Source organism: Papio anubis, chromosome 14, assembly GCF_008728515.1.
Source record: "Papio anubis isolate 15944 chromosome 14, Panubis1.0, whole genome shotgun sequence".
Classification (NCBI taxonomy): Eukaryota; Metazoa; Chordata; class Mammalia; order Primates; family Cercopithecidae; genus Papio; species Papio anubis.
Window position 1 is genome coordinate 96,132,809 of NC_044989.1, and position 23,630 is coordinate 96,156,438.

Below are 23,630 nucleotides of genomic sequence, written 5' to 3' on the forward strand. Positions count from 1 at the left end.
ACACACAAACACAAGCTCACATCATTTACCCAGCCAATATTTATTGAATATCTGCCTGTGCTGGGCTTTGTACTCAGCTTGAAGTTCCAGCAAGCTTAATTATTATTTTATTATGCCACAAACATACCTTAGGTTATTTTCCCTTTCCAGGACTTTGCTTAAGTTCCTGAGGTTAGGAGCATTTCTTATTAATGTTTTATTGTTTCCTTTGGTACCAAGTGCTGTGCTACCCACGTAGCAATACATATTAGTTGCAATGCTGTACAGAGGAGAGGTTCATTCTGTCTTTCATTGTATCTTACTTTTCATCTCTGCCCTTTTTGTTACCCTTTCTCTGAGTCTCATCTAGAATCAGCAAGCTCTCTCCTCATCTCTCCTCCTATTTAAAGTTTTAATGTACTTCCCTCTTATCTCACCAAAAGTTCATGGTAAGGGTGAAGTAGGAGGGTAGTCTTGAGGACATTGTTCAGGCACCCTGAAATAACATTCACCCGCAGACACAGTCAGTGAAGCATTGTTTTATTCAGTGCCATCGGCGGACTTCTGGTATGTTCTAGGCAGCCTTCCAGACTGGGGAGAACAGGAAGAATCAGATATGGTTGTCACTCCTTAGAAGTGCACAGCAGCTACTGTAATATCTATGAGCTGTGAGCTTTTGGTGGTCTGATAAGCAGACAAGAGAGGGCAAACTATGCTTACCTCTCTGGGTTTGCTTTATCAAATTGGAATTTTATAATCTCAAAAGTAGGGGGAACTTGTGGGCAGGGGCCCTACTGTCTTATCAAAGTGGGAAGGCGGACTTGTCCCTGAGTCCCATGGGGAAGATTTTGCAAATATACACTCATCCATCGCCTCTCTCCAAAGACTCACCTGAAATGGTGAGATCCCTTGTTTTGCAGAGGTTGGTGGGAGGTGGGGTTGGGGCAGGGACAGATATGACACCTGGATTTAGCTAAAACTCCTGGATGATTCTGGTTTCTAGTGCCCCTTCTACAACCCCACTCCACCACCTACAGAAACACTGCTCAGGATAGGATGTCCCCAGCAGCATCTGAGCAGATGCCCTATGCTGGCTAACTGTGCCATCTGGCTGTTTTCCAGGTTCATTCTGCCACCCATCTGCTTTAAGACACAAGGTGCTGACCGCAGAGACCTGCCATGAAACCACACTTGAAGCAATGGAGACAACGAATGCTTTTCGGAATATTCGCTTGGGGGCTCCTCTTTTTGCTGATTTTCATCTACTTCACCGACAGCAACCCCGCTGAGCCTGTGCCCAGCTCCCTCTCCTTCCTGGAGACCAGGAGGCTCCTGCCGGTGCAGGGGAAGCAGCGGGCCATCATGGGCGCCGCGCACGAGCCCTCCCCGCCTGGGGGTCTGGACGCACGCCAGGGGCTGTCCCGCGCCCACCCAGCCAGTTCCTTTCACGCGGGGCCTGGAGACCCGCAGAAATGGGCCCAGTCCCAACATGGGTTTGAACATGAAGAGTTTTTTTCATCCCAGGTGGGAAGAAAATCTCAAAGTGCTTTCTACCCGGAGGATGACGACTACTTTTTTGCTGCTGGGCAGCCAGGGTGGCACAGCCACACTCAGGGGACATTGGGATTCCCTTCCCCTAGGGAGCCAGGCCCGCGGGATGGGGCTTTTCCGGCTGCACAGGTCCAGAGGAGGCGGGTGAAGAAGAGGCACCGGAGGCAGAGAAGGAGCCACGTGTTGGAGGAGGGCGACGACGGCGACAGGCTGTACTCCTCCATGTCCAGGGCCTTCCTGTACCGGCTCTGGAAGGGGAACGTCTCCTCCAAAATGCTGAACCCGCGCCTGCAGAAGGCGATGAAGGATTACCTGACCGCCAACAAGCACGGGGTGCGCTTCCGCGGGAAGCGGGAGACCGGGCTGAGCAGGGCACAGCTACTGTGCCAGCTGCGGAGCCGCGCGCCCGTGCGGACGCTGGACGGCACCGAGGCGCCCTTCTCTGCGCTGGGCTGGCGGCGCCTGGTGCCCGCCGTGCCCCTGAGCCAGCTGCACCCGCGCGGCTTGCGCAGCTGCGCTGTCGTCATGTCTGCAGGCTCAATCCTCAACTCCTCCTTGGGCGAGGAAATAGGTAGGTCTCAGTGCGGGGACCAGGTCGCCTTGTCTTGAGCCAGTGTGTCCCTGGGAGCTGGTTCTTTCCGTGCGCGCCTCTGGATCTCACTGGCGGGGCAGGCTGGGGTCTCCACACCAGGTGTTTCTTGTGTGAGCTGGAGATTCTTCAGGTGATTTCCCCTTGCTGGCGCAGAATGAGTCTCTCTGGGGTCACAGCAGAAGTACTCTTTGGGGGACTCTTAGAGCAAGGATTTGGGGAATGCTGGGGAGCAAGAAGGGTCCTCCCCATAGCTGATGCCAGTGGGCAGTGGAAGAAAAGCGCCGCCCCTTGCTTCCAGTGTCCTTCTCACTGTTCAGACTTCGTATCCCATAGAAACCACAGTCTGCATGGATAGGCTCCCAGGCTGGCCCCGGAAAGCCGGGTGAACCCATCTTGCAGTGGGAATATGGGAAGGGAACAAGAGGAGGAGGAGGCAGGAAAGCAAGAGCTGCTCAATCAGGGCATCACCTCCAAAGAGCAGGGTGCATGAAGATCATGTTGGTTACTGTGGGCTCTGAGAAGAGCCCAGCTGCTGTTGGGAACATCTTTCCCATGGGAGCATAAGTTCTGGCCTCCCAACTGTTGGTGCATATCCAACCTTTGGGGCTCTGCCAGTGCACCTACCGGGGACCTTCTCCAAGATGGTAAGTAACACACAACACCTGGGCTTCCTCCCTCCCTGCCAGGCTCTGTCTTCACATCCCTGTCAAGAGCGCTGGAGCACATCTGTTTCCCGACTCCTGTATCAGTCAGGGTTCTCCAGAGAGACACACCAGGAGGATATGTGTCTATACCGAGAAAGATTTATTTTAAGGACTTGACTCTCATGATCGTGAAGGCTGGCGAGTCTGAAATAGGTAGTGCAGGCCAGCAGATGGGAAACTCAGGCGGAGCTTCTGTGTTGCTGTCTTGAGGCAGAATTTCTTGTTAAGGAAACTTCAGTCTTTGTTCTTCAGGCATTCACCTGGCTTGAGGAAGCACACCTGCATTGTGAGAGTTGTCTGCTTTTCTCAAAGTCTAGTGATTTCACTGTTAATCACATCTTAAAAACACCTTCCCAGCAACATCTAGACTAGTGTTTGACCAACCAGCTGGGCACTGTGGCCTAGCCAAGATGGCACACAACATGAGCCATCGCTATGTCTTCCTAGTTTTGAAGTGCCAGTTCTAATCTTTTTTGATTGATGGGGGCATGGCAGGGTTCAAATACATTTGCCTCCTGCAGAGTGGTGTAGGTTCTGCACCAGATGGGCCAGCATTGGCCCTCCTCAGAATTCCGCTTCCTGGCCGGATCACATTCATTTCCCTACCTGCCCCAGCCTCTCACCCTGTCTTGCCGGAGATACCCAGGCTCTTGTGTTCCCATAGCTGGGCTTTCTCCCTCAGCAGTTTCAGATCCCTTTGCTCCCAGAACTGCCCCCGTTCCCAGGCTAGTTCCATTGCTGCACCAGTCAGCAAGCAGCTTGGCCCTTTAGGCTCATTCATTCGACAAATATGTGTTTAGCCCCTAATATGTGCTTGACTCTGTACTAGGAGCAGGAAAACAAATGTGAATCAAATACAGCATCAGCCTCAAGTCCAGATGTAAGACAATCGCGTCCTGTACACTCTCACAGTAGGCAGTGTTAGGTCATAACTGGTCTGGAAGCAACATTCAGGGAATGTTGCTCCCTCTTTGCAAATAAGTAAAATTTGTTGTCTTCATTTTAAGTGGATCCATTAGTTGTTCTGTGTCCTGGAAGAGTGGCCCATGTTCCAGAGTTGTCTTAGGATAGGGTGAAGCCACTGTAGGCAGGCTCAGAAACCGAGACCTCAGCTCAGCAGAAGTCCTTGGGCATGAGGCTAAATGAGAAATATTTTTAAAGTTAAAAAAAAAAAAAAAAAGATAGTGAGTCTGGAATCAAGGTCTGGGGTCCCTGTGTCCCTGTGCTGACATTACAGCAGGCTCATAATAACACAGTCCATGTGTCACATAAGCTTGTAGCCAAAGCCAGAGCAGAGCAGCCTGCAATTTATTAAGAAGAAGCAGTGGTTTAAGAGGTCCCCGGGGTGAAATAACACCACAGTTCTTTCTCATTTCTGAGGGCCAATATTAATAATGTAGAGAAGGAATTTAAGTATTATGCTTGAAGCAGGCAGTAACTTGCTTCCGGTTTGGTTTTGTTTTAAACACCTCTGCATCAGAGGTGAAGATCTGGATTGCTCTTGCATGCCAGTGAGCAGTCCCTTGTCCTTTATTTCTGCGTAAATATCCCTGACCAGAATCTTGTAAACTCTAGAATTTGGAAGAGAGCATGAAAGACACTGAGAGGTCCATGTTTCTGGGAAACTTGAAATGCCAGTTATATCTTTGTTAATTTCTAGTATCCAAATCTAATTTATTTTGCATGCCTTTAAGAACGGTAGAATCACAACTGAAGAACATGCCTGGAAATTTCTTTAAAATTATCTTTATTGTTTTGTCTAGGGTCTTTTGGATCAGATTGTGTATCTACTATTTTAAGAACATGTAACCATAGCGTGGCTCAATTTGTATAAACAAAAAGTTTCATTTGTATAAGTTGGTATCTCAGCATCAGCACTTTACATGCCAGGTGCCGACCTCGCTCCTTCCTGTTCACCTGAATATGTGCAAGCAAACCCACGTAGTTATGAATGGCTTGCAGAATACAAACAAACTCTGGCAGCAGATTCCTTTAGGCCCCTTAGAGTATTGGGGGCAGCTGTAGCTAAATTCATGTTGGTCCCTAAGTATCTACTTGTGAATTGGCTAAGTGAAGATCAAAAGACTTACCAAAGATCACAATCTTATGAAAAACTGAAGACAGAGCTAGAAAGTATCTCAGATGGTCAGTGCTTATCAGCCCTACCTCCGCTCTGCCAGGAGGCCACCTGTACACGCTTATGTCCAGGGAAGACCCAGTCTCAGGTTTGCTTACTGGCTGCCCTTTAGCTCCCCCTGGTGTTTGTTCCACTGGCAGTGCGGCCCCCATCCGCCTACCCTTCTGTTGGAACTGAGTCACACAAAGGAATTGGTTTTGGTTAGGAAAGTATAGCATTTGTAAACACTTTCGCTATGAATATGTTATTGAAAAACCAACTAATTGTTTTGGAAACCTGGATCGTTCTCTCCTAGAGTCATAAGATGATCTGTTTTCACCCCTGCATATAAGCAATAATAATTTGCTTCTGTGCAGTGCTACTGGCATTCATGTGGAAACACGTTACGGAGGAGAAAGTTCTGCTCTAAACCACCAGTGATAGCCTTCATGTGGGAAACCAAGATCTGTGTACTTGAAACTCAAATTCTGGCAAGTGCATGGGAAGTGGGACGTGGAGGGAGAGACTGGGGATGGGATGCATAGACTGGTGGAGAGGGCTTGAGATTTGACATGTCCTGTTACTTTTAAAAAAAAGCAAGAAAGAAGAAAGCAGTCCATATACTCTTCCGATGAGCGTTATTTATTGGTCACCAACTCTCCACCGGATCCTGTGCTAGACACAAAACTGAAGAGGTCACGGGCCCGAGCATCCATACTGGCACACTTCAGTGGTAAACAGACAATTCCCGTGTTGTGGATTGGAGAAGGACAGGGAGATATGTAGGCTGACAAGGCAGAAATGATGATGAATTCCTAACTCCCCTGAGGGCTGGTGGCGGGGCAGAGGGAAGAGGTTGGTAAAGACTGCTCCAGGGAGAGGAGAGCAAGCTGAAAGCCCAGCATCATATGGAAGTGAGAAACAGCGTGGTATACGGGTGGTGAGAGCTACAGGGAGTACACGGGCTCATAGGGACAGAAGAGAGAAGCCAACTTGGAAGGCAGATCATCTTCCTAGATGTCCTTGCAAGCCACTCTGAAAATTATTCTTTACTTAACAATTGTAATCATAGATACCACTTATAGTACAGACAAGGCCCCGTTCAGAATCCTTTTTTTTTTTTCTTTTTTTCTTTTTTTTTTTTTTCCAAGAGGGGGTCTCCCACTGTTGCCCAGGCTGGAGTGTAGTGGCACAATCTTGGCTCACTACAACCTCCACTTCCCAGGTTCAAGCAATTCTCCTGCCTCAGTCTCCCAAGTAGCTGGAATGACAGGTGCCCACCACCCTATCCAGCTAATTTTTGTATTTTTAGTAGAGATGGGGTTTCACCATGTTGACCAGGCTGATCTTGAACTCCTGACCTCAAGTGATCTTCCTGCCTCAGCCTCCCAAAGTGCTAGGATGACAAGCATGAGCCACCGTGCCCGGCCCAAAATGCTCTTTTTGTGCTAACTGTTGTAAACCTTACAGCCCTGACTGATAGATAAGTTTGTTCCCATTTTATAGATAAGGAAATACCTCCAGTCACACGTGCAGAGCCTGGGTTCAAACCCCAGTGTGGGTCTCCAGAAACACTAGCTCTCACCCCTGTGCCGGCAATGCACAGCCATCGCAGATAGTTGCTATAGAGATCACGCCAGAGCCTGGGCTTGAGGCTGCGAGGGAAGTAAGTCAGGAGGTGAGGGTTACAGGTCCTGGGGAAAAACAAGGCCTCCGCGGTGCTGGGAAAACATCGCTTCGTCCAATCCCAGGTAGGCCATTCTCTAGTGACTGGAGGCTTGCTCTCCCGCTGTGTGAATTTTCTCATCAGCGTAGGAGAGGAGGGGGTTGTGGGGGATGGGCCCCAGGGCAGGGCAGTGACCGGGTGCTGGAGGGCTTGCTGGCCCAGCAGCTCCTTGAAGGACTTTAATTTTCCTTCCATGGATGCACTTGTCTGGCTCCATTCTCAAGGTCAACACGGCATGGTTCTGGCCTGGGAATGTCTTCTCCAGAAATGAAACTTGACTTTCTTCCCGTTGCGTTTGCTGTCTGACCTATTCCTTTTTGTCTAAATAGGAATGGACAGCTTCTATTCTCACAGTGCATTATCAGGGCATGCACAGCCAGGTGTACGTTTATAAAACATGTCTGTGTGACAGACGACAGTCTCAGTGCACCCTCCCCTTCCATCCCCACCCCATGCTGCTCATACAGGCTGTTCATAGAGGGCTTGCACTGGGCCTAGCCACAAGCCTACATGACCCTGCTTCCCTGTCCTCTGCACGCAGGTGGCCTCTTAACTCTGCAGACTAATACCACCTCCAAAGGAATTACACTGCTTTATCTTTCTGTGCCCTGTGCCTCGTGAAGTCCTTGGATGGCTTAGAGCACAGCTCCACAATAAGACAACGGGCATTTAAATGCTGGAAAGTTTTCAAGGGTGATGCAATTAATTCACATTTATTAGTCAACTAATAGAAATGCACCCACCGCTTGGGGCCCTTGGCTAGGCTGTGTCTGAGGGGTTGTCAGCATGGTTTGGAGAGAACTGGGGCTGAGGATTGCTGGCATCACACTTCCCCTCAGGCTCGGGGTGACTCCCTCCCAGCACCTGCAGTCACCTCGCTGTCTGGAGTCTCCTCTCACTGTCTGCAGCCAGAGGGTTGCCCTGGCTTGGCAGTTGGCACAGTGAGATCTAAGCTTACCCTTAGACTTTCCAAGGCCCTTTCGAGGGTCCATGAGAAAAAACTATTGTGGTAAGTATACTCACAGTTCTTTTCCTTCCAGTTGTTGACATTATCACTGGTGGTACAAACACAATGATGCGTGGGACTGGGGCTTCTTAGCACAAGTCAGGGTAGCAGAACCCAAAGCTCAACCTTTGAATATGTGTTTTTTCAGATTCAGTGGGACTCATGGGGAAATAGGAGAAAAACGCTTATGTGTGCCAGTTCACAAAGGAAAAGCCCCTGTGTAATTGCATTGTGAGCCGAACTAGCCACTTTTTTCATGAAATGCAATTTCAACTTGAAAAGAAATGTTAATTATTCAGACTTGGATATTTGACAGATATGTTCTCAAAAAGGAATCAAGGGAGCGTGTCACTTTTAGGAAAATAACTGATAGTATTTCTTGCCAATGATAAAATTCAAGCTTTGAACCACGAACTTGGAAGTTATCCAGACTTTAAAAACTGGTGAACTCCATGGTGATACTAACCAATGTGGTGTTTCAATTCTTTTTTTTTTTTTGAGACGGAGTTTTGCTCTTGTTGCTCAGGCTGGAGTGCAATGGTACGATCTCGGCTCACCGAAACGTCTGCCCCCTGGGTTCAAGCGATTCTCCTACCTCAGCCTCCCGAGTAACTGGGATTACAGGCATGCACCACCATGCTCAGCTAATTTTCCTTCTTTCTTTCTTTCTTTCTTTCTTTTTTTTTTTTTTTTTTTTTTTTTTTGCATTTTTAGTAGGGACGGGGTTTCTCCCTGGTGGTCAGGCTGGTCTCCAACTCCTGACCTCAGGTGATCCGCCCATCTGGGTCTCCCAAAGTGCTGGGATTACAGGCATGAGCCACCACGCCCACAGTCAGTGTTTCAACTCTTTATTACAAAATGCATCACCATTTGGAAGGTCTGCCTAACATATATATATATATAACTTATATATAACTATGCCTAGCTGATAGTTTTCAGGTGATCATTGTACAATATTATACAATTACGCATGAGTGGAAGGTCTATTTTAAGAGAAAAATAGACCACAAGTTTTAATGTAACAGAGCACAAAAAGTTCGTTGACAGGTTTCAGATTCCAAATTATAACCAACCCTAAGAAACTAGCCCTCGTAGAGTTTTGTTAGGTATCAAAGAAGAATATTCACAGTTCTTTGAAAGGATTCTTTAAATAGCTTTCTCAATTCAACAATGTGTCTGAGCCTTCATATACTTCAAATAAAACAACATATTGCAACAAGTTGAATTCGAAAGCAGATATGAGAAACCAACTTTCTAAAAAACCAGACCTAAAAGAGACTTGCAAACATTGAAAACGGTGCCAGTCTTCTCAGTATTCTTTTGGTTTTTGAAAATACAGGGGTTTTTTTAAATTGAAAAAACTCTATTTTAAAATAAATTAATAGACATTTAAAAATTCCCTGCTTTACTTTCTAGTATGGTAAATATCAGTAGATATATTCCATATGCCTAAAAAGTGTTTGGATTATCAATAAATTTCAAGAGTCTACTGTTTGGGGTAATCTAGTTTTTCCACCTCAAATATTATTTGAATTTTTTGACAAAACGTTATTCAATAAAAATAAATAATAAATCCATTATCTCAATAAAGTATGAACAAATCCTTAAATTGTGAAGTAAAGAACAGGTTTTTTTTTGTTTTTTGTTTTTTTTTTTTGAGACGGAGTCTCGCTCTGTCGCCCAGGCTGGAGTGCAGTGGCCGGATCTCAGCTCACTGCAAGCTCCGCCTCCCGGGTTCACGCCATTCTCCTGCCTCAGCCTCCCGAGTAGCTGGGACTACAGGCGCCCGCCACATCGCCCGGCTAGTTTTTTGTATTTTTTTTAGTAGAGACGGGGTTTCACCGTGTTAGCTAGGATGGTCTCGATCTCCTGACCTCGTGATCCGCCCGTCTCGGCCTCCCAAAGTGCTGGGATTACAGGCTTGAGCCACCGCGCCCGGCCAAGAACAGGTTTTAACTTGGAGGCATTTACGTATGTTGGCATCATTTATACCCAGAGTAGATCCCCTTGAATCTAGAGATTGGCAGACTTTTTTTACAGAGCCTGGTAGTAAATATTTTAGGTTTTGTGAACCATATCTCTGTTTCTGTCTCAACAGTTCAACTCTGCAGTTATAGACAGCGTGTACAGTGGATGTGTCTATGTTATGGTGGAACTTGATTTACTAAAACAAGTGGCAGGCCAGATTTGGCCAGAAGGTCATAGTTTGCCAACTCCTGCAAAATTTCCCCTAAAAGAACGTTGCAGGGTTTTGATGACATAGCCACCTACACCCTACGCATTCATGTCTTCCAAAAGTGGATTAATTTTGGCGCTAAAGCTGGACTTTGAATTCTTTTAGTTCAGGGCTTGACAGTGAAGACACCTTTTTTCACATTGTTTTAGTGGGGGCATGCATGGTAAGTTTCTGCTATTTGGGGAGCAAGAAGAAGACTCCAAAGGAGCAGGTAGCAGGGACTGGGGAAGAAGGCAGCTGCCTTAGGCACTTGTGTGGGACTCGGGGACTGTACATGCAGCTCCCCTTGGGCATGACAGAAATACCTCTTTTCACCTCTCCCTCACAGACAGGCACTGTCCTTGCTCCAGGCGGAGCTTGGAATCTGCATGAGATATTTGCAGCTAAAGATGGCCCTTAGAAAATTGCTTTCTTGCTCATTGACTCTTCAGGCTGGTTTCTAGGAATTTCAAGACACATGTATGTTTATAGACTGCCTTATGCAAAGGGAACATATCCCCTCTTCCCAGTGCTAAATCAGGTGAACCCACTTTCCTGTGCCTCCCACTCTTCACCACCTTGTCAGCCTCCAGGATAGGGGTAACTTGTTTTCATCCAGGTCCTCCCAGCCCAGCATTCAGAGAACTTGGGCAAGTCGGGCTGTCAGGTTGAATGAAGTGAGATGTATATTTATGTTGCATTCATAGTTCAACTTTGGTGAAGCACAGTGTGTGGTTATAGAACATAAGAGCCCTGGCAGCTGGTGGCATTGGTGGTCTCTCCATCTTGCCCATCCTCTGGGCTACAGCGGTCTGGTCTGCTGCTAACGCAGAATGCTCTAAGGTTGCTTTCACACAGGTATTCTTGCCATCGGCAGCAGTACGTCAGGTTGCATGGAAGTCAGGACTGGCTTTCTTTCTTTCTGCGACATTAAATGCAGAATCTCTGCTGAAGGGTTGGCTTTCTTTTTAAGCATACATCAGCACCAGAAAGCAGCTCTTGCCTTCTGGTGTCTTTATCTGCTCCAGTACAGTCTCCCTCAAGATGTATTGGAAGCTTTGGGAGAATGGCTGCATCAAGCATGACACTTGTAAAGAATGCCATAAAGGTAGCAGGTATCTAAATATCACTTAGATGATACAGTATCGCCCATAATTGAACAGATTATATATACATATATATTATATATATAATATATATATATATCCATATTGATGTTTCCTCTAGCCAAGATCTCATTCTCCATGAAGAGTAAATTCTCTGCAAATCATGTGGGGACATCTTAACTTTATTGATGGTGTATCATTAGCTTCAGGTATTGAAAGGTTTGCTTTAACATTTTTTCCTAGATTATGTGATTCTACAGAGAACAAAAGTAAGCTTGTCACTTATGTGCCCTTAGATTCTCATGATGCAGTTTTGAGATTTAACTCTGCTCCTACACGTGGTTATGAGAAAGATGTTGGGAATAAAACCACCGTACGCATCATTAATTCGCAGGTAAGACAGATGGAGTGTTTTCATGGATGTGTGTTTCTTAGGTTTAACTGGATGAGTGAAGAGAAATGAGTTTAACTGGATGAGTGAAGAGAAGTTACCTGGTTAATTATGACCATGGTACTTGTTTATTTCTATCAATCTTATAATTAATGCAAATTAATGAGGAAAACTGCAGAGAAATGGTAATTTAGACATGACATGAATAGGAGGAAATGAATAAGATTAAAAGGAAAAATCAGTAGAAATAGAAATATATATACATATTTGTAATCATAGACTTAGCATGTTGCATTGTGTGAACTGACCAAAGTTAAACTTAGAAGAAATGGCAATAAAGAAAGCAGAGGATAAAGAGGAGAAAAGCAAAGTATAAAATCTGGGAGTTCATAGGAGATCTTTGCAACTTTAGTCTGCCATTTGGAAATTTTAAAAAATGAAAAGGAATTATTTAATTGGAAATGAAAATACCTCGTTTATTCACGTTCTTAATAAGAATACCTTGCAAATGTATAGCAAAATTATCCTCAGAACAAACCACAACAATTTCTGGAGTTTCAAAATATGTAGAAAAAATGAGGTGATGAGTGATTTATGGTGAATTGCTTACAGAACAAAAGATTAGCTTTCTGCACAGTTCACTGCACCAGGCAGCCTGCCTCAAGGTAAGAAACAATGACCATATTTCCTTAATTCAGAGATGTCATTTGACTGTAAAATCTGCCATTCATTTAATAACAACTTTTTGCAAAGGAGGAGATAAATGCCACCAAATTAGAATACATATCATCTGTAACATACATTCTAACTTAGAAACTTTAACGTGAAGGAAAAAAGTGTATCGTAATAATGGTTACAAAAAATGTGTCTTAAAACCGAGGGAAAATAATACGTTGTTTTTTCCTGAAACAATAATTTTAAAAAGATGATTGGCAGCTGAGATTGAAGAATTCATTTAGAACTAGGTAGGGCCACAGAGGGAAGCTGGCACGCTGGAGGCTCCTTCGGGACTCACTTCATCCACACCTGCAACGCTCTCTCCAAATTACACGTGGAGGCAATTGTAGAAGAGGTTGTGGGACTTGAATTAGCTGGGGAATTGCATCCTTCAGGATCTGGATTCAGTACCACCAGACATGAGTACATTGCTGGTGAAAAGTCAGAACTTGTGTTTTTTTAAAAAAAATAATAATAATAATTTCCTTAAACATTCTTTAAGTGCTTCTGCATGCAATGCCTGCGTCTCTCCCTCCCCCAGAAGAAACTACAAAGTCTGAGTCACCTTTTTCTTGTCCTAGTTGTTTTTAATTTTCACCTCTTTTTAAAATGCAATTTTTAAAAACCAAACCCTGGCTTCGAAATGGTTTTTCTGTGTGTTTGCAGATCCTGACCAATCCCAGCCATCATTTCATTGACAGTTCACTGTATAAAGACGTCATTTTGGTGGCCTGGGATCCTGCGCCATATTCCGCAAATCTTAACCTGGTAAGTGTTTCCCTGGATTCGCCCACCCCAACAGTCAGACAATGGCTTTGACTAATTGATCATAAGATCTAGGCGAGGATTAAGCTTTGACAGACAACGAAGGTACCCATCAATATCAATTTCATGCATGTTTGTGAATACCGCATTGATACCCAGTTACAGTAGCACACTTGTGAACATTAGTCATCTAATGCCAAAGTGCTTTTGTGCAGAATTGGTGGGCAGGGCAGCCGGGTGGGGGAAATGTAGAATATCTAAATATTCAGAAATTTCTAGTTACACTAAAGGGTTGACTGATTACAGTCAGAATTGTTTCACTGTGTTGGGGCTACATTACCTTTCAAGTAGTTGGAAGACCTTTTGAAATAAATTGAAAGTGATTGGCACGAGAATCTCAACTTTGTGAATCCACAGCTCATTTTTATTTAAATGGGGCCTGTTCCAGGCTTTTCTTGAGTGTGTTCCTCTTTGGCTTCTGCTTCTGAATCTGCTTAATTTTATGCAATAGGGCTGAAACAAGTTTATTACTAGCCATAAAAACACAAACAGGTTATATTTGGGATATTCTGGTAAATCATTGCCTATCTAAACAAGCAACCAGCTACTTTTGGTGAAACCTTTCATGAAAAGCCAGCATGCTTGTTTTTCAATGAGGGCTGGAAAAGATGGATAGTATTTAGCCTAGTAAGAGATGCTGTCATTTCTGTAAACGAGTGTCTTTGACTTGTTTAGTGAAGACCAGAGAGGATGCAACCTTCTTAAGATGAGTGTCAGGGAAAGATCTTTGCTTCTTCGAGAGGTAACCTCCCAAGATAGAAGCAGCTCCTGGAGAAGGAGCATGTTGGTCACTGTTGACCTTGAGACTGAGGCTGGACATTTACCTCGTATGATTACTTACAATTCCTGACCAGTCGTGCAAGTCAAAATCACCTGGAGAGTATTTTTCAAAATCTGTCAGAGCCCCATCTCCGGAAATGTAGGATATATATAGCCTCAATGTATATTTTTTGAGAGGGCTCTTTGATTCTCATATGTACCCTCCACTGAGAATCAAGCATCAGATGGGTGTTTGAACTTTTCAACTTCCTTTCCAGCCTGAGGCTCCCTGGTTTTAAACTCTTGCAGCTTTCTTGCTATTTGTGAGCAGACTGAGAGTTTCTAGCTGTTGGACCTTATTTCTTCCTCTGTTGGAAGCAGCCCAACCCAGGGCACAGAGCTGGCCACCTGGCAGTGCTAAAATCCCAGTGGCAAGTCCACTTTCTGTAAGGCCTTTACTGCCATGTGAGGCCCCAAGAGGAGGGAGGGTAAAGGAACGACTCTCGCTCTGACTCCACATTCCTCTTGCTCCGTTGCCAGGGCCACATGGCTTGGGGCTTCGATTATGAAAGATACTCTGGTCCAGTCATTCTCAAAGCTTTTAAAGCGACAGCGCCATTTCATTAGTGAAATATTACCTGTGATCTTAATGTATACCCACTATACACCGCTGCTGTCTGTTTAAAGGGAGTTCTATGAGCTAAGCTTCTTCCCACCCACCCTCTCCAAATCCATGTCATGGTTACAGCTGAGACGCTTCTGAAAACTTCCTTTTTGAAAAACATCCTTACTGATTTTTCATACAATAGCATACATTGTGTAAACAAATATAAGTGTACATTTTGAAGAATGATAACAAATCTATATACTCATGTATCTACCATCATAATGAAAAACTGGAATATTTCCTTCACCCCAGAGAGTTCCTTTGTCAATCCATCCTAGTCAATCTTCCCAGCCCCAACCCAGGCCCAGGCAGCAGCAATACAATTTCTGTCACTATAGATGAAATTTGGAAAACTTATTTTTGAAATACACTGATCCAGTCCCCAGGGGCCAACAAACTACACCCATGGGCCAAATCTAGCCACCACCTGCCTTCATAAATAGTGTTTTATTAGAACACAGCACGCCCATTCAGTATTTATTGTCCATGGCTGCTTCTGTGCTACGATGGTACAGTTGAGTAGAGACGATCGACTCTATGGCCTGCAAAGCCCAAGGTGTTGATTATCTGGCCCTTTGCAGAAGAGGGATGCTGATCCGTGACCTAGTCCATTTTTCTCATTTGACCAAAGCACAAAGCATTATCTCTGCTAGGGATAGCACCCTGGTCTCTCTTTGTTTTCATCCCCTCGTCCCAATGAGGAAGTATCTGTAGATGGAATGAGTCGTGATCCTTCCCCATCCTCTAGCCCCAGCCTGGCCCCTCTGCCTCGAATCAACCAGCCATGCCCTGTCTCCTTTCACGGTTTAGTTCTTTCTACTTGACTGCATTGATTTTTTTTTTTTCCTTAGTGGTACAAAAAACCGGATTACAACCTGTTCACTCCATATATTCAGCATCGTCAGAGAAACCCAAATCAGCCATTTTACATTCTTCATCCTAAATTTATATGGCAGCTCTGGGATATTATCCAGGAGAACACTAAAGAGAAGATTCAGCCAAACCCACCTTCTTCTGGTTTCATTGGTAGGTGTCATATTAAAAATTGGAATGAGGGGGGGGCAGACAGGATGAGATCTAATATTTAACAAATATACAGTCATGTTGTACGGGTTGAGAATACCTTCTCTGAAATGCCTGGAACCAGAAGTGTTTCTGATTTTGGATTTTTTTCAGATTTCAGAATATTCACAGATACTTAACTGGTTGAGAATGTCTAATCCAAAAATCCAAAATGCTTCAATGAGCCTTTGCTTTGAGTGCCATGTGGACACACAAAAAGTTTTGAATTTTGGAGCATTTCAGCTTTTGGTTATTCAGATTAGGCATGTTCCACCTGTACAGTAAGAGCCATTAACAGGTGGTTTTGGAGGAAAGGTAGGTTAACTAAGGAAAAAAGAAACACTTGTGTAACAGACTACTCCAAAATTTCAAGGTGTAAAAGAAAGAACTGTTTTATTTTTCTCATGATTGTATAGGTCAGGACAGGCCTGACTGGGCAGTTCTTTCTGTTCCATATGGCATCCATGGAGGTCGTCTGGTGCATTCCGCTCTTTATGGGATGACTTCACTCCCACATCCCTCCGGTCCCTTTGCAGGGATGGCTAAAGGCCCAGCTCGGCTGGGACAGTTGACCATGTGCCTGCACATAGTCTCTTTTGCATGGTGGTCTGAAAGTAACTGGACTTCTTAAATGGCAGCTTATGAATCCCAGGGAGAACATTCGAAAACACAGGAAGTCAAGAATTTGAATTTCAAGAATTTGAATTCTTCTCTGCCACTGCCAGTTTCTTAAGGCCAACACCTAGGGGCTGGTACACCATCACAGGTGCAATTCTATTGGCCAGAGTCATTTCAGGGTTTATTGATTCCAGGGGAGAAAACATAGACCCCGCCTCTTGAGGGAGGTGAGGCAGGCATGTCCAGGAATGTGCGGCATCGTGAATCTACCACCCATGCCTGTTCATGTAGCTTATGCCATGCTTGGTTGTGGAGCTCAATCTGTGACCATAGGAGAGAGTGTTGGTTTTCAAGACTATGAGTTGGTATGGGCTTTGATGAGACTAGTTCCAGTATCTCATTTAGCTCTCTTCACCGAAGAGTATCTTTCATCTACAGATGGGTTTTATGTAACAAGAGCATCACACTGGGCCTACATTGTCTTCTAGTCAAGCTTTGATCCTCAGAGTTTTTGGTTTTTACCTCATTTCTTTATCTGTGTTTTAGCTCATCACCCCATTGTCTCTTTGATATTACCTGAGTAGGGTAATATTAAGGAATATCCTAGACCCTTTTGGCAATATGAAAACCTACACAAGAACCAAACGATACTGGTTTTGTCTGTAAAGAACTGTAATGTTCTCTTCCCCAATTTCAATGAATTTACAACCCTTTTCCTTTCTTGGGCTGCACAGTGGTTCGCCATGAATAAAGGAAGGACTTGTGGAGATAACACTGGTTTGGTTATGAATTCAGGACACACAGGTATCCTGAATTGAAGCTTGCAGATTTTAGAGTGGGTTTTTGGTATCATAATAATGTGAATTATTTTACATATAATTTAAGAAAAAAATTTACAATATGACTGCATACTCTTTTCCATAAGCTCAGCTTTTTCTCTCCCTTTTAAACTCATGCCTTTGACACTCTTTGTTTCTGAATCACTCTTTTGAAATCCTAAGTTCTTTATCTTTGGTGTGGTTTCATAGGATCTTGTTGATTTAGGGAAAAAAGTATAATCTAGTTTGTCAGCAAAGAGTAAACAGGATAGAATAATGCCTAGACAGCATAACAAGATGTGACAGAAGTTTAATAAAGTCTTTTTCATATCCTCACCCTCTCATAAATTCATGTGGCTAATATTTGATTAGAGCAAAAGTTTTAAAGCACAGTTAGAGGGGCCTGTCAGATACACTTATTATCAACACGTGGTTTAAAAAATTCAAGTTAGATAGTCATAACTGAAAAAAAAGTACTTTCCTATGTTGTTTTTGCTAAAAGAAATCATGCCACGTATAGCCAGCTTCCTTTTAAAGCTCTTTACTGAGAATTTAAAGTTTCAGAAGCTGAAGATTATCTTTAAGGCTTCTTTGACTTGAAGGGGCTGCAGTTTGATGTCACTGCAAGAGGTTGAGGTGGCAGAGGATGGGTTGAGTTTGAATTCCCCTCGGCCGCTTGCTGGCTTGCTGACCTTGGGCAAGTTACTTAATCCTCTGACCCTGAATATCCACAGATGAGAAATGGAAGTACTAATAATCGTTATTATTTTCTAACACTGTACTGACCAATATGGCTACTTACATTTCAGTTACTTCAAACTAAATAAGAGGAAACCTTTTGTTTCTCAATCTCACTAGCCCCATCTCAAATTCTGAGTCACCACATGCTCCTAATGGCTACCATATTGGATAGTACAGAGACAGAACAATTCCATTGTCCCAGAAAGTTATGTAGGACAGCACTGTTATGTTTTGCTAGTCACAAAAGAATGAAAAACAGCAAGTTGATAAGAAATCCCTCAGTGCCCACTGGGCAGGCTGTGTTCTGTGGGTAAGGGTTAGGGTCGGGCGAGGATAGAAGAGGCAACAGAAGATGTGGTCTGGCGTTGTTAAGTTTATTTGTGGCCCTTGTGCCTTGTCATGGTGAAGCATGTGAGAACCCTCACCAAAGATGGGCAGTGGAGACAGCTTGGATGAGTTCTGCTCAGAAAACCTCCAGCACCTTCTGATTACCCACAAGACTGCAGCAGTCTTTGCCCCTCTTCTTTGATCTTGATCATAAATAGGCTGAGAGCCAGAATCTGTTTTATAATTTATCCGACATCCTTAAATAGCAGTAAAATGATGTCACCCACATCTCAATCTGTCTGCTATGAGAATTTTAAAAATCAATGACTGGTTTGTTTTTTTTTTCTGTTATCAAAAAAATGTTCTCCAAATGCCCCCTTCATGTACTGAGGTCATGTTGAGAAGGCATTGACTTGTTGTCTCAGGACCTCATTGTTTCCAAGTGCTCTAACCTCTAACGTCAGCTGCTGAACGAAAGAACCCATCGAAGAGCTGTTAGAAGGGATTAGAACATTTCAGTTTGCACAGTCCCATCTTCAGCCCTGGGTCCACCGGTCAGCAGGACGGTCACCATCACAAAAGATCACCCTGGCAGTGTCCCCGGCCTCTGGTTGTTCTGATCCACAAGGGGCTGCCCTGGAGGTGAAACAGTGTGCCCCGCTTCCTTTACTGATGTGCTCATTAGATACATATATATACACATAACTGCACACATGGTTGGCTTCATAGGGCTTTTGGTTTCCAATATTTTTGAACTAAAACCTTTCCTAATGTGTCCATCCTTATAGTCTCCCATGCAATTACTTATATTTCTAAACCCTCTGACATGGTTCGGGTATTTGTCCCCACCTAGATCTCATGCTGAATTGTAATCCCCACTTCACCTGGGCCTCGTGGGAGGTGTTTGGATCATGCGGACAGATCCTTCATGGCTTGGTGCTGTCTTCATGATAGTGAGTTCTCATGAGATTTGGTTGTTTTCTGATTTTTTTTTTTTTTTTGAGACAGAGTCTCGCTCTGTCACCCAGGCTGGAGTGCAGTGGCATGATCTCAGCTCACTGCAACCTCCGCCTCTTGGGTTCAAGCAATTCTCCTACCTCAGCCTCCCAAGTAGCTGGGACTACAGATTTGGTTATTTGAGATCGTTGTGGCACCAACTCCCGCCTACTCTGTCTCTTGCTCCTGCTTTCAACATGTGAAGTGTCAACTCTGACTTTGCCTTCCAAAGTCAGAGGCCTCCTAAGAAGCAAATGCCAGCACTATGTTTCCTGCACAGCTTGCGAAACTATGAGCCAATTAAATCTCTTTTCTTTATATTTTACCCAGTCTCAGGTATTTTATTATAGCAGTGCAAGAACAGACTAACACATCCACTGCATACATTTTCTTTATACATGCTTAGGAATCTGCATGTTTGAAATAGAGAGACTCTAAAAAGCTGACTATTTTGAACACAAAAGACATTTCTTTGTATGGAGATTATCCAGCGGCAGTTGGATTCCCCGGGAGATGTTACTGAGCCCCTTAAATGTAGTGCTGTTAGTGCTATTCAAGGCCTCGTTACTGGGGCCTGAATCCTTCATATAGGCGAAAGGTAGTGAGCAAGGAAGGTAAGGGTCATACTCAAGTGGATATTAATTGCACACTTCCTGTGTGCCAGACACAGGACTGGGCCCCAGAAACCCAGTGGTGAAGAAACCAGGCAAGGGTCGTGCCCACCCAAAACTTGCAGGACAGACGTAAATAAAATCGTTATAAAGTATGATAAGTCCAACGAAGGAAAAGAAAAGAATGCATCAAGGAATGTTCTGTGTCTGTTTTGCCCATCACTGTATTTCTGCTGTTAGCCTGGTACATAGTAGATACAAATAATAATTACTTGGTGAGTGAATGAATGTTTTAGCTCAATGTTTTTCAAAATTTAGCATGTGTCAGAATCACGCAAAAGGTTTGTGTGCTAATAAACCATTCCTGCAAAGCAAAAGTTAGATTCTAAAAAGAATAATAAGCATTTATTCTTTCACAGTTTCCATGGGTCAGTAATCTGGGAGCAGATTGGTTGGATGATTCTGGCTCACAGTGTCTCCTAAGGTTACAATCAAACTGTCTGGATTCGGGCTGGATAATGTGTTTCCAAGATGACTCACTTGCGTAGCTGAGGGCAGGAGGCCTCAGTTCCTTACCACATGAACCTCTTTCCATAGCACTGCTTGGGCATCCTCACAACATGGCAGCTGGCTTCCAGAGAACAGGGGATCTGAGAAAGAGCAGGGAGGAAGGCCCAATGGTTTTATGATGTCATAAGCTAACACATCTGCTACATTATCTTTGTTACACAAGTCAGCACCATTGTTATGGGACGAAACTACACAAAAAACATGAATAGCAGGCACCAATCGTTATGGAGTCAGTTTGGAGGGTGGCTGTCACAGTTTTGTAAACCAGATTACTGGGCCTACTCCCAGAGTTTTTGAGTAGCTGGAGACTGTGAGAATTTGCATTTCGAACAAGTTCCCAAGTGATACTGACACTGTTGGTTCAGGGGCCACGCCTTGAGAACCATTCTTTTAGCTTTGTGGAATCTTAAGAACTTCAAAAATCTAGTCCACAGGCTCTGTACTGATGGATGTACCAGCAAATGATATGCATTTGGCTCAGTAGGAGGACTCAGGAATCTTGAATAACGACTAATCATGTACTTATTGCAATCTTCAATCCCAAGTGGGATAATTATTTTTATTTGTCTTTAGTTAAAATAATGTAACATATTACTAAAAATATAACTTTTTATATATTTTTGCCTTTTGAAATTCTGTAACATTAAATCCTATATTCCAGCAGTATTGGATGTGTGTGTGTGTTTTTTGTGTTTGTTTGTTTGAGATGGAGTCTCGCTCTGTTGCCCAGGCTGGAGTGCAGTGGAGCAATCTCAGCTCACTGAAACCTCCGCCTCCTGGGTTCAAGCAGTTCTCCTGCCTCAGCCTCCCAACTAGCTGGGACTACAGGCACATGCCACCATGCCTCGCTAATATTTTGTATTTGTAGTAGAGATGGGGTTTCACCATGTTAGCCAGGATGGTCTCGATCTCCTGAACTCAAGATCTGCCCACCTTGGCCTTCCAAAATCCTGGGATTATGGGCGTGAGCCACTGTGCCTGGCCTATTCCAGCATTACTGGATGTTTTAATTATCAATACAATTATTCTTTTTGATTCTTTGGAAGACATAACTATAAAATTTACTCACTTCACTAATGAACTCAGGTTTTGTCCTTAAAACTTATTGTGAAATGACATACATAACAGTGTGGACTGTAAATGTTTTCCTCAAAAGTGGATTTTTGTTTGTTCCTATCAAGTTGGGACCCAGATTCTTGGATATACTGATTAGTGGGGTATAAGTTTGTAAAAAGCAAGCAAAGTTCCAACTCTCGTTGATTTCAGGAAGGCATTCTCTCACTAACATTTGGGCAGATGAAATTCGGTGTGATCGACTTGAATGTTTCTCCCTGTAAAATTTGTATGTTGAAATTCTAACCCTCAAGGTGATATTAGCAGGTGGGACCATTGGGAGGTGATTAGGTCATGAAGGTGGAGCTTCCCTCATGGATAGGATTGGTGCCCTTGTAAAAGAGACCCCAGACAGCTCATTTGCCTCTTCCACTGTGAAGACACAACAGAAAGATGGCCATCAATGAACCAGTAAGTGGGCCCTCATGAGGCATTGAATCTGCCGTGTATTGTTCATGGACTTTCAGGCCCCTAAAACTATGAAAAATAAATTATTGTCATTTATAAGCCACCCAGTTTATTGCATTTCAGTACAGCAGCCCAAATGGAATAAAACATTCAGCCAACACCTTCCTCTCAAAAAGCATAACATACTTTTTGCACTTTCATTAGGAACCCCTAGCCCAGTACCAGTAGTCTCTTTGATGGCTCATACATCACATGGTCTTGTCTTATTGGATTAAGAACTCTGTCTGTCTGTCTGTCTCTCTCTCTCTCTCTCTCTCTGTGTGTGTGTGTGTGTGTGCACGCACGTGTGTTTTCTGCTGAGAAAAGGAAAGCAATAAATATTAAAGGGAAAAGGAGTATAGAAGCAACTTCTGTTCAGTGCACCAGTCTGAATGTTTCTTGGTTAGTAGGCCTGGAGATATTTTGACATCAGAATTGTCATTGATCCAGTACCCCATAGGCTGGGCTGAGCTTTTTCTTTGGTGCTGTAAGATCTGTGCACTATTTCCTATGGAAAAGAAAATCAGATTTCCTAGTGAAATCAGATTTGGACAGAAATACTTAAGTTTGTAGCCAATAAATTCTTCCTGTTTTTCTGAAAATAACAGGGCTTCCTTTTCTGCTTAAAGAGAAAGAACAATAGGTTTCAAAATTTTAAGAACACATTGATATAGCATTGAAGAAAGCAAACTCTAAGAACCTCTTCAACAAAAGCCATTTTATTGTTGGAAAAACACCTGATTTCAGAAGTTTGCAATTTACGAACACAGAAAATGTATCAAAGATAAGAATGATTGTTTTCCTTATAATAAATGAATTCCAAAACATGTGAACAATTATATTCTTGACACAATATAAACACATTCTAATATGAAATTAAACTATGCTTTTATTACAAGCTTACTTCAATATTAATAAGATTCTTATTAATGGAGAAACCGCATGGCAAAAACGGCAAAAACCATAATTACTTTTGTACCAACCTAGTATAATTTGAAGTCAGGTCATGTGATTTCCCCCAGTTTTGTTCTTTTCACTCAGGATAGTTTTGGCTATTCTGGGTCATTCTATTGAATAAGTCTTTTATGATTACATATAAATATTAAGATTAAGATTGTTTTTTCTGTTTCTGTGAAGAATATCATTGGTATTTTGATAGGGATTGTATTGAATCTGTCGATTGCTTTGGGTCAGATGGACATGTGAACAATATTGATTCTTCCAACCCATGAACATGGAATATATTTCTATATTTTTGTGGCCTCTTCAACTTCTTTCATGGATGTTTTATAATTTTCATTATAGAGATCTTTCACTTCTTTGGTTAATTCCTATGTATTTTATTTGTACTTATTGTAAATAGGATTACCGTCTTGATCTCTTTTTCAGATTTTTCATTGTTGGCATATAGAAATGCTACTGATTTTTGTATGTTGATTTTGTATCCTGCAGCTTTACTGAATGTTTATCAGTTCTAATTAGGTTTTTCCAAATATAAGATCATGTCATCTGCAAACAAGGATCATTTGACTGCTTCTATTTGAATTTGGATGCCCTTTACTTCTTTCTCTTGTCTGATTGCTCTAGCTAGGACTTTCAGTACTATGTTGAATAACAGTGATGAAAGTGGGCATCCTTGCCATGTTCCAGATCTTAGAGGAAAAGTTTTCAATTTTTCTCCATTCATTATGATATTAGCTCTGTCATATATGGCTTTTATTGTGTTGAATTATGTTCCTTTTATTCCCACTATTTTGAAGGGATTTTATCATGAAACGATGTTGAATTTTATCAAATGCTTTTTCAGCATCAGTTGAAATGATTATATGTTTTTTGTCCTTCATTTTGTTAATGTATCACATTGATTGATTGCGTATGTTGAACCATCCTTGCATTCCAGGGATAACTCCCACTTGGTTGTGATGAATAGTTTTTTAATGTGTTGTTGAATTCAATTTACTAGCATTTTATTG

The 23,630-nt window shown here is 43.2% G+C and overlaps 1 protein-coding gene across 4 annotated transcripts in view; it reads left to right on the forward strand.

Annotated features, from left to right (window-relative positions):
• Positions 1-23,630, forward strand: part of ST6GAL2 (ST6 beta-galactoside alpha-2,6-sialyltransferase 2) — an 87,080-nt gene that overhangs the window by 43,301 nt on the left and 20,149 nt on the right. For all 4 annotated transcript variants that reach the window (XM_009184891.3, XM_009184889.4, XM_009184892.3 and 1 more), the window contains exons 2-5: positions 1,102-2,101; positions 11,292-11,389; positions 12,770-12,871; positions 15,206-15,380. In XM_009184891.3, coding sequence (XP_009183155.1) covers positions 1,159-2,101; positions 11,292-11,389; positions 12,770-12,871; positions 15,206-15,380 — 1,318 coding nt within the window. In that variant the 5' untranslated portion in view covers positions 1,102-1,158. The remainder of the gene's footprint in view (positions 1-1,101; positions 2,102-11,291; positions 11,390-12,769; positions 12,872-15,205; positions 15,381-23,630) is intronic.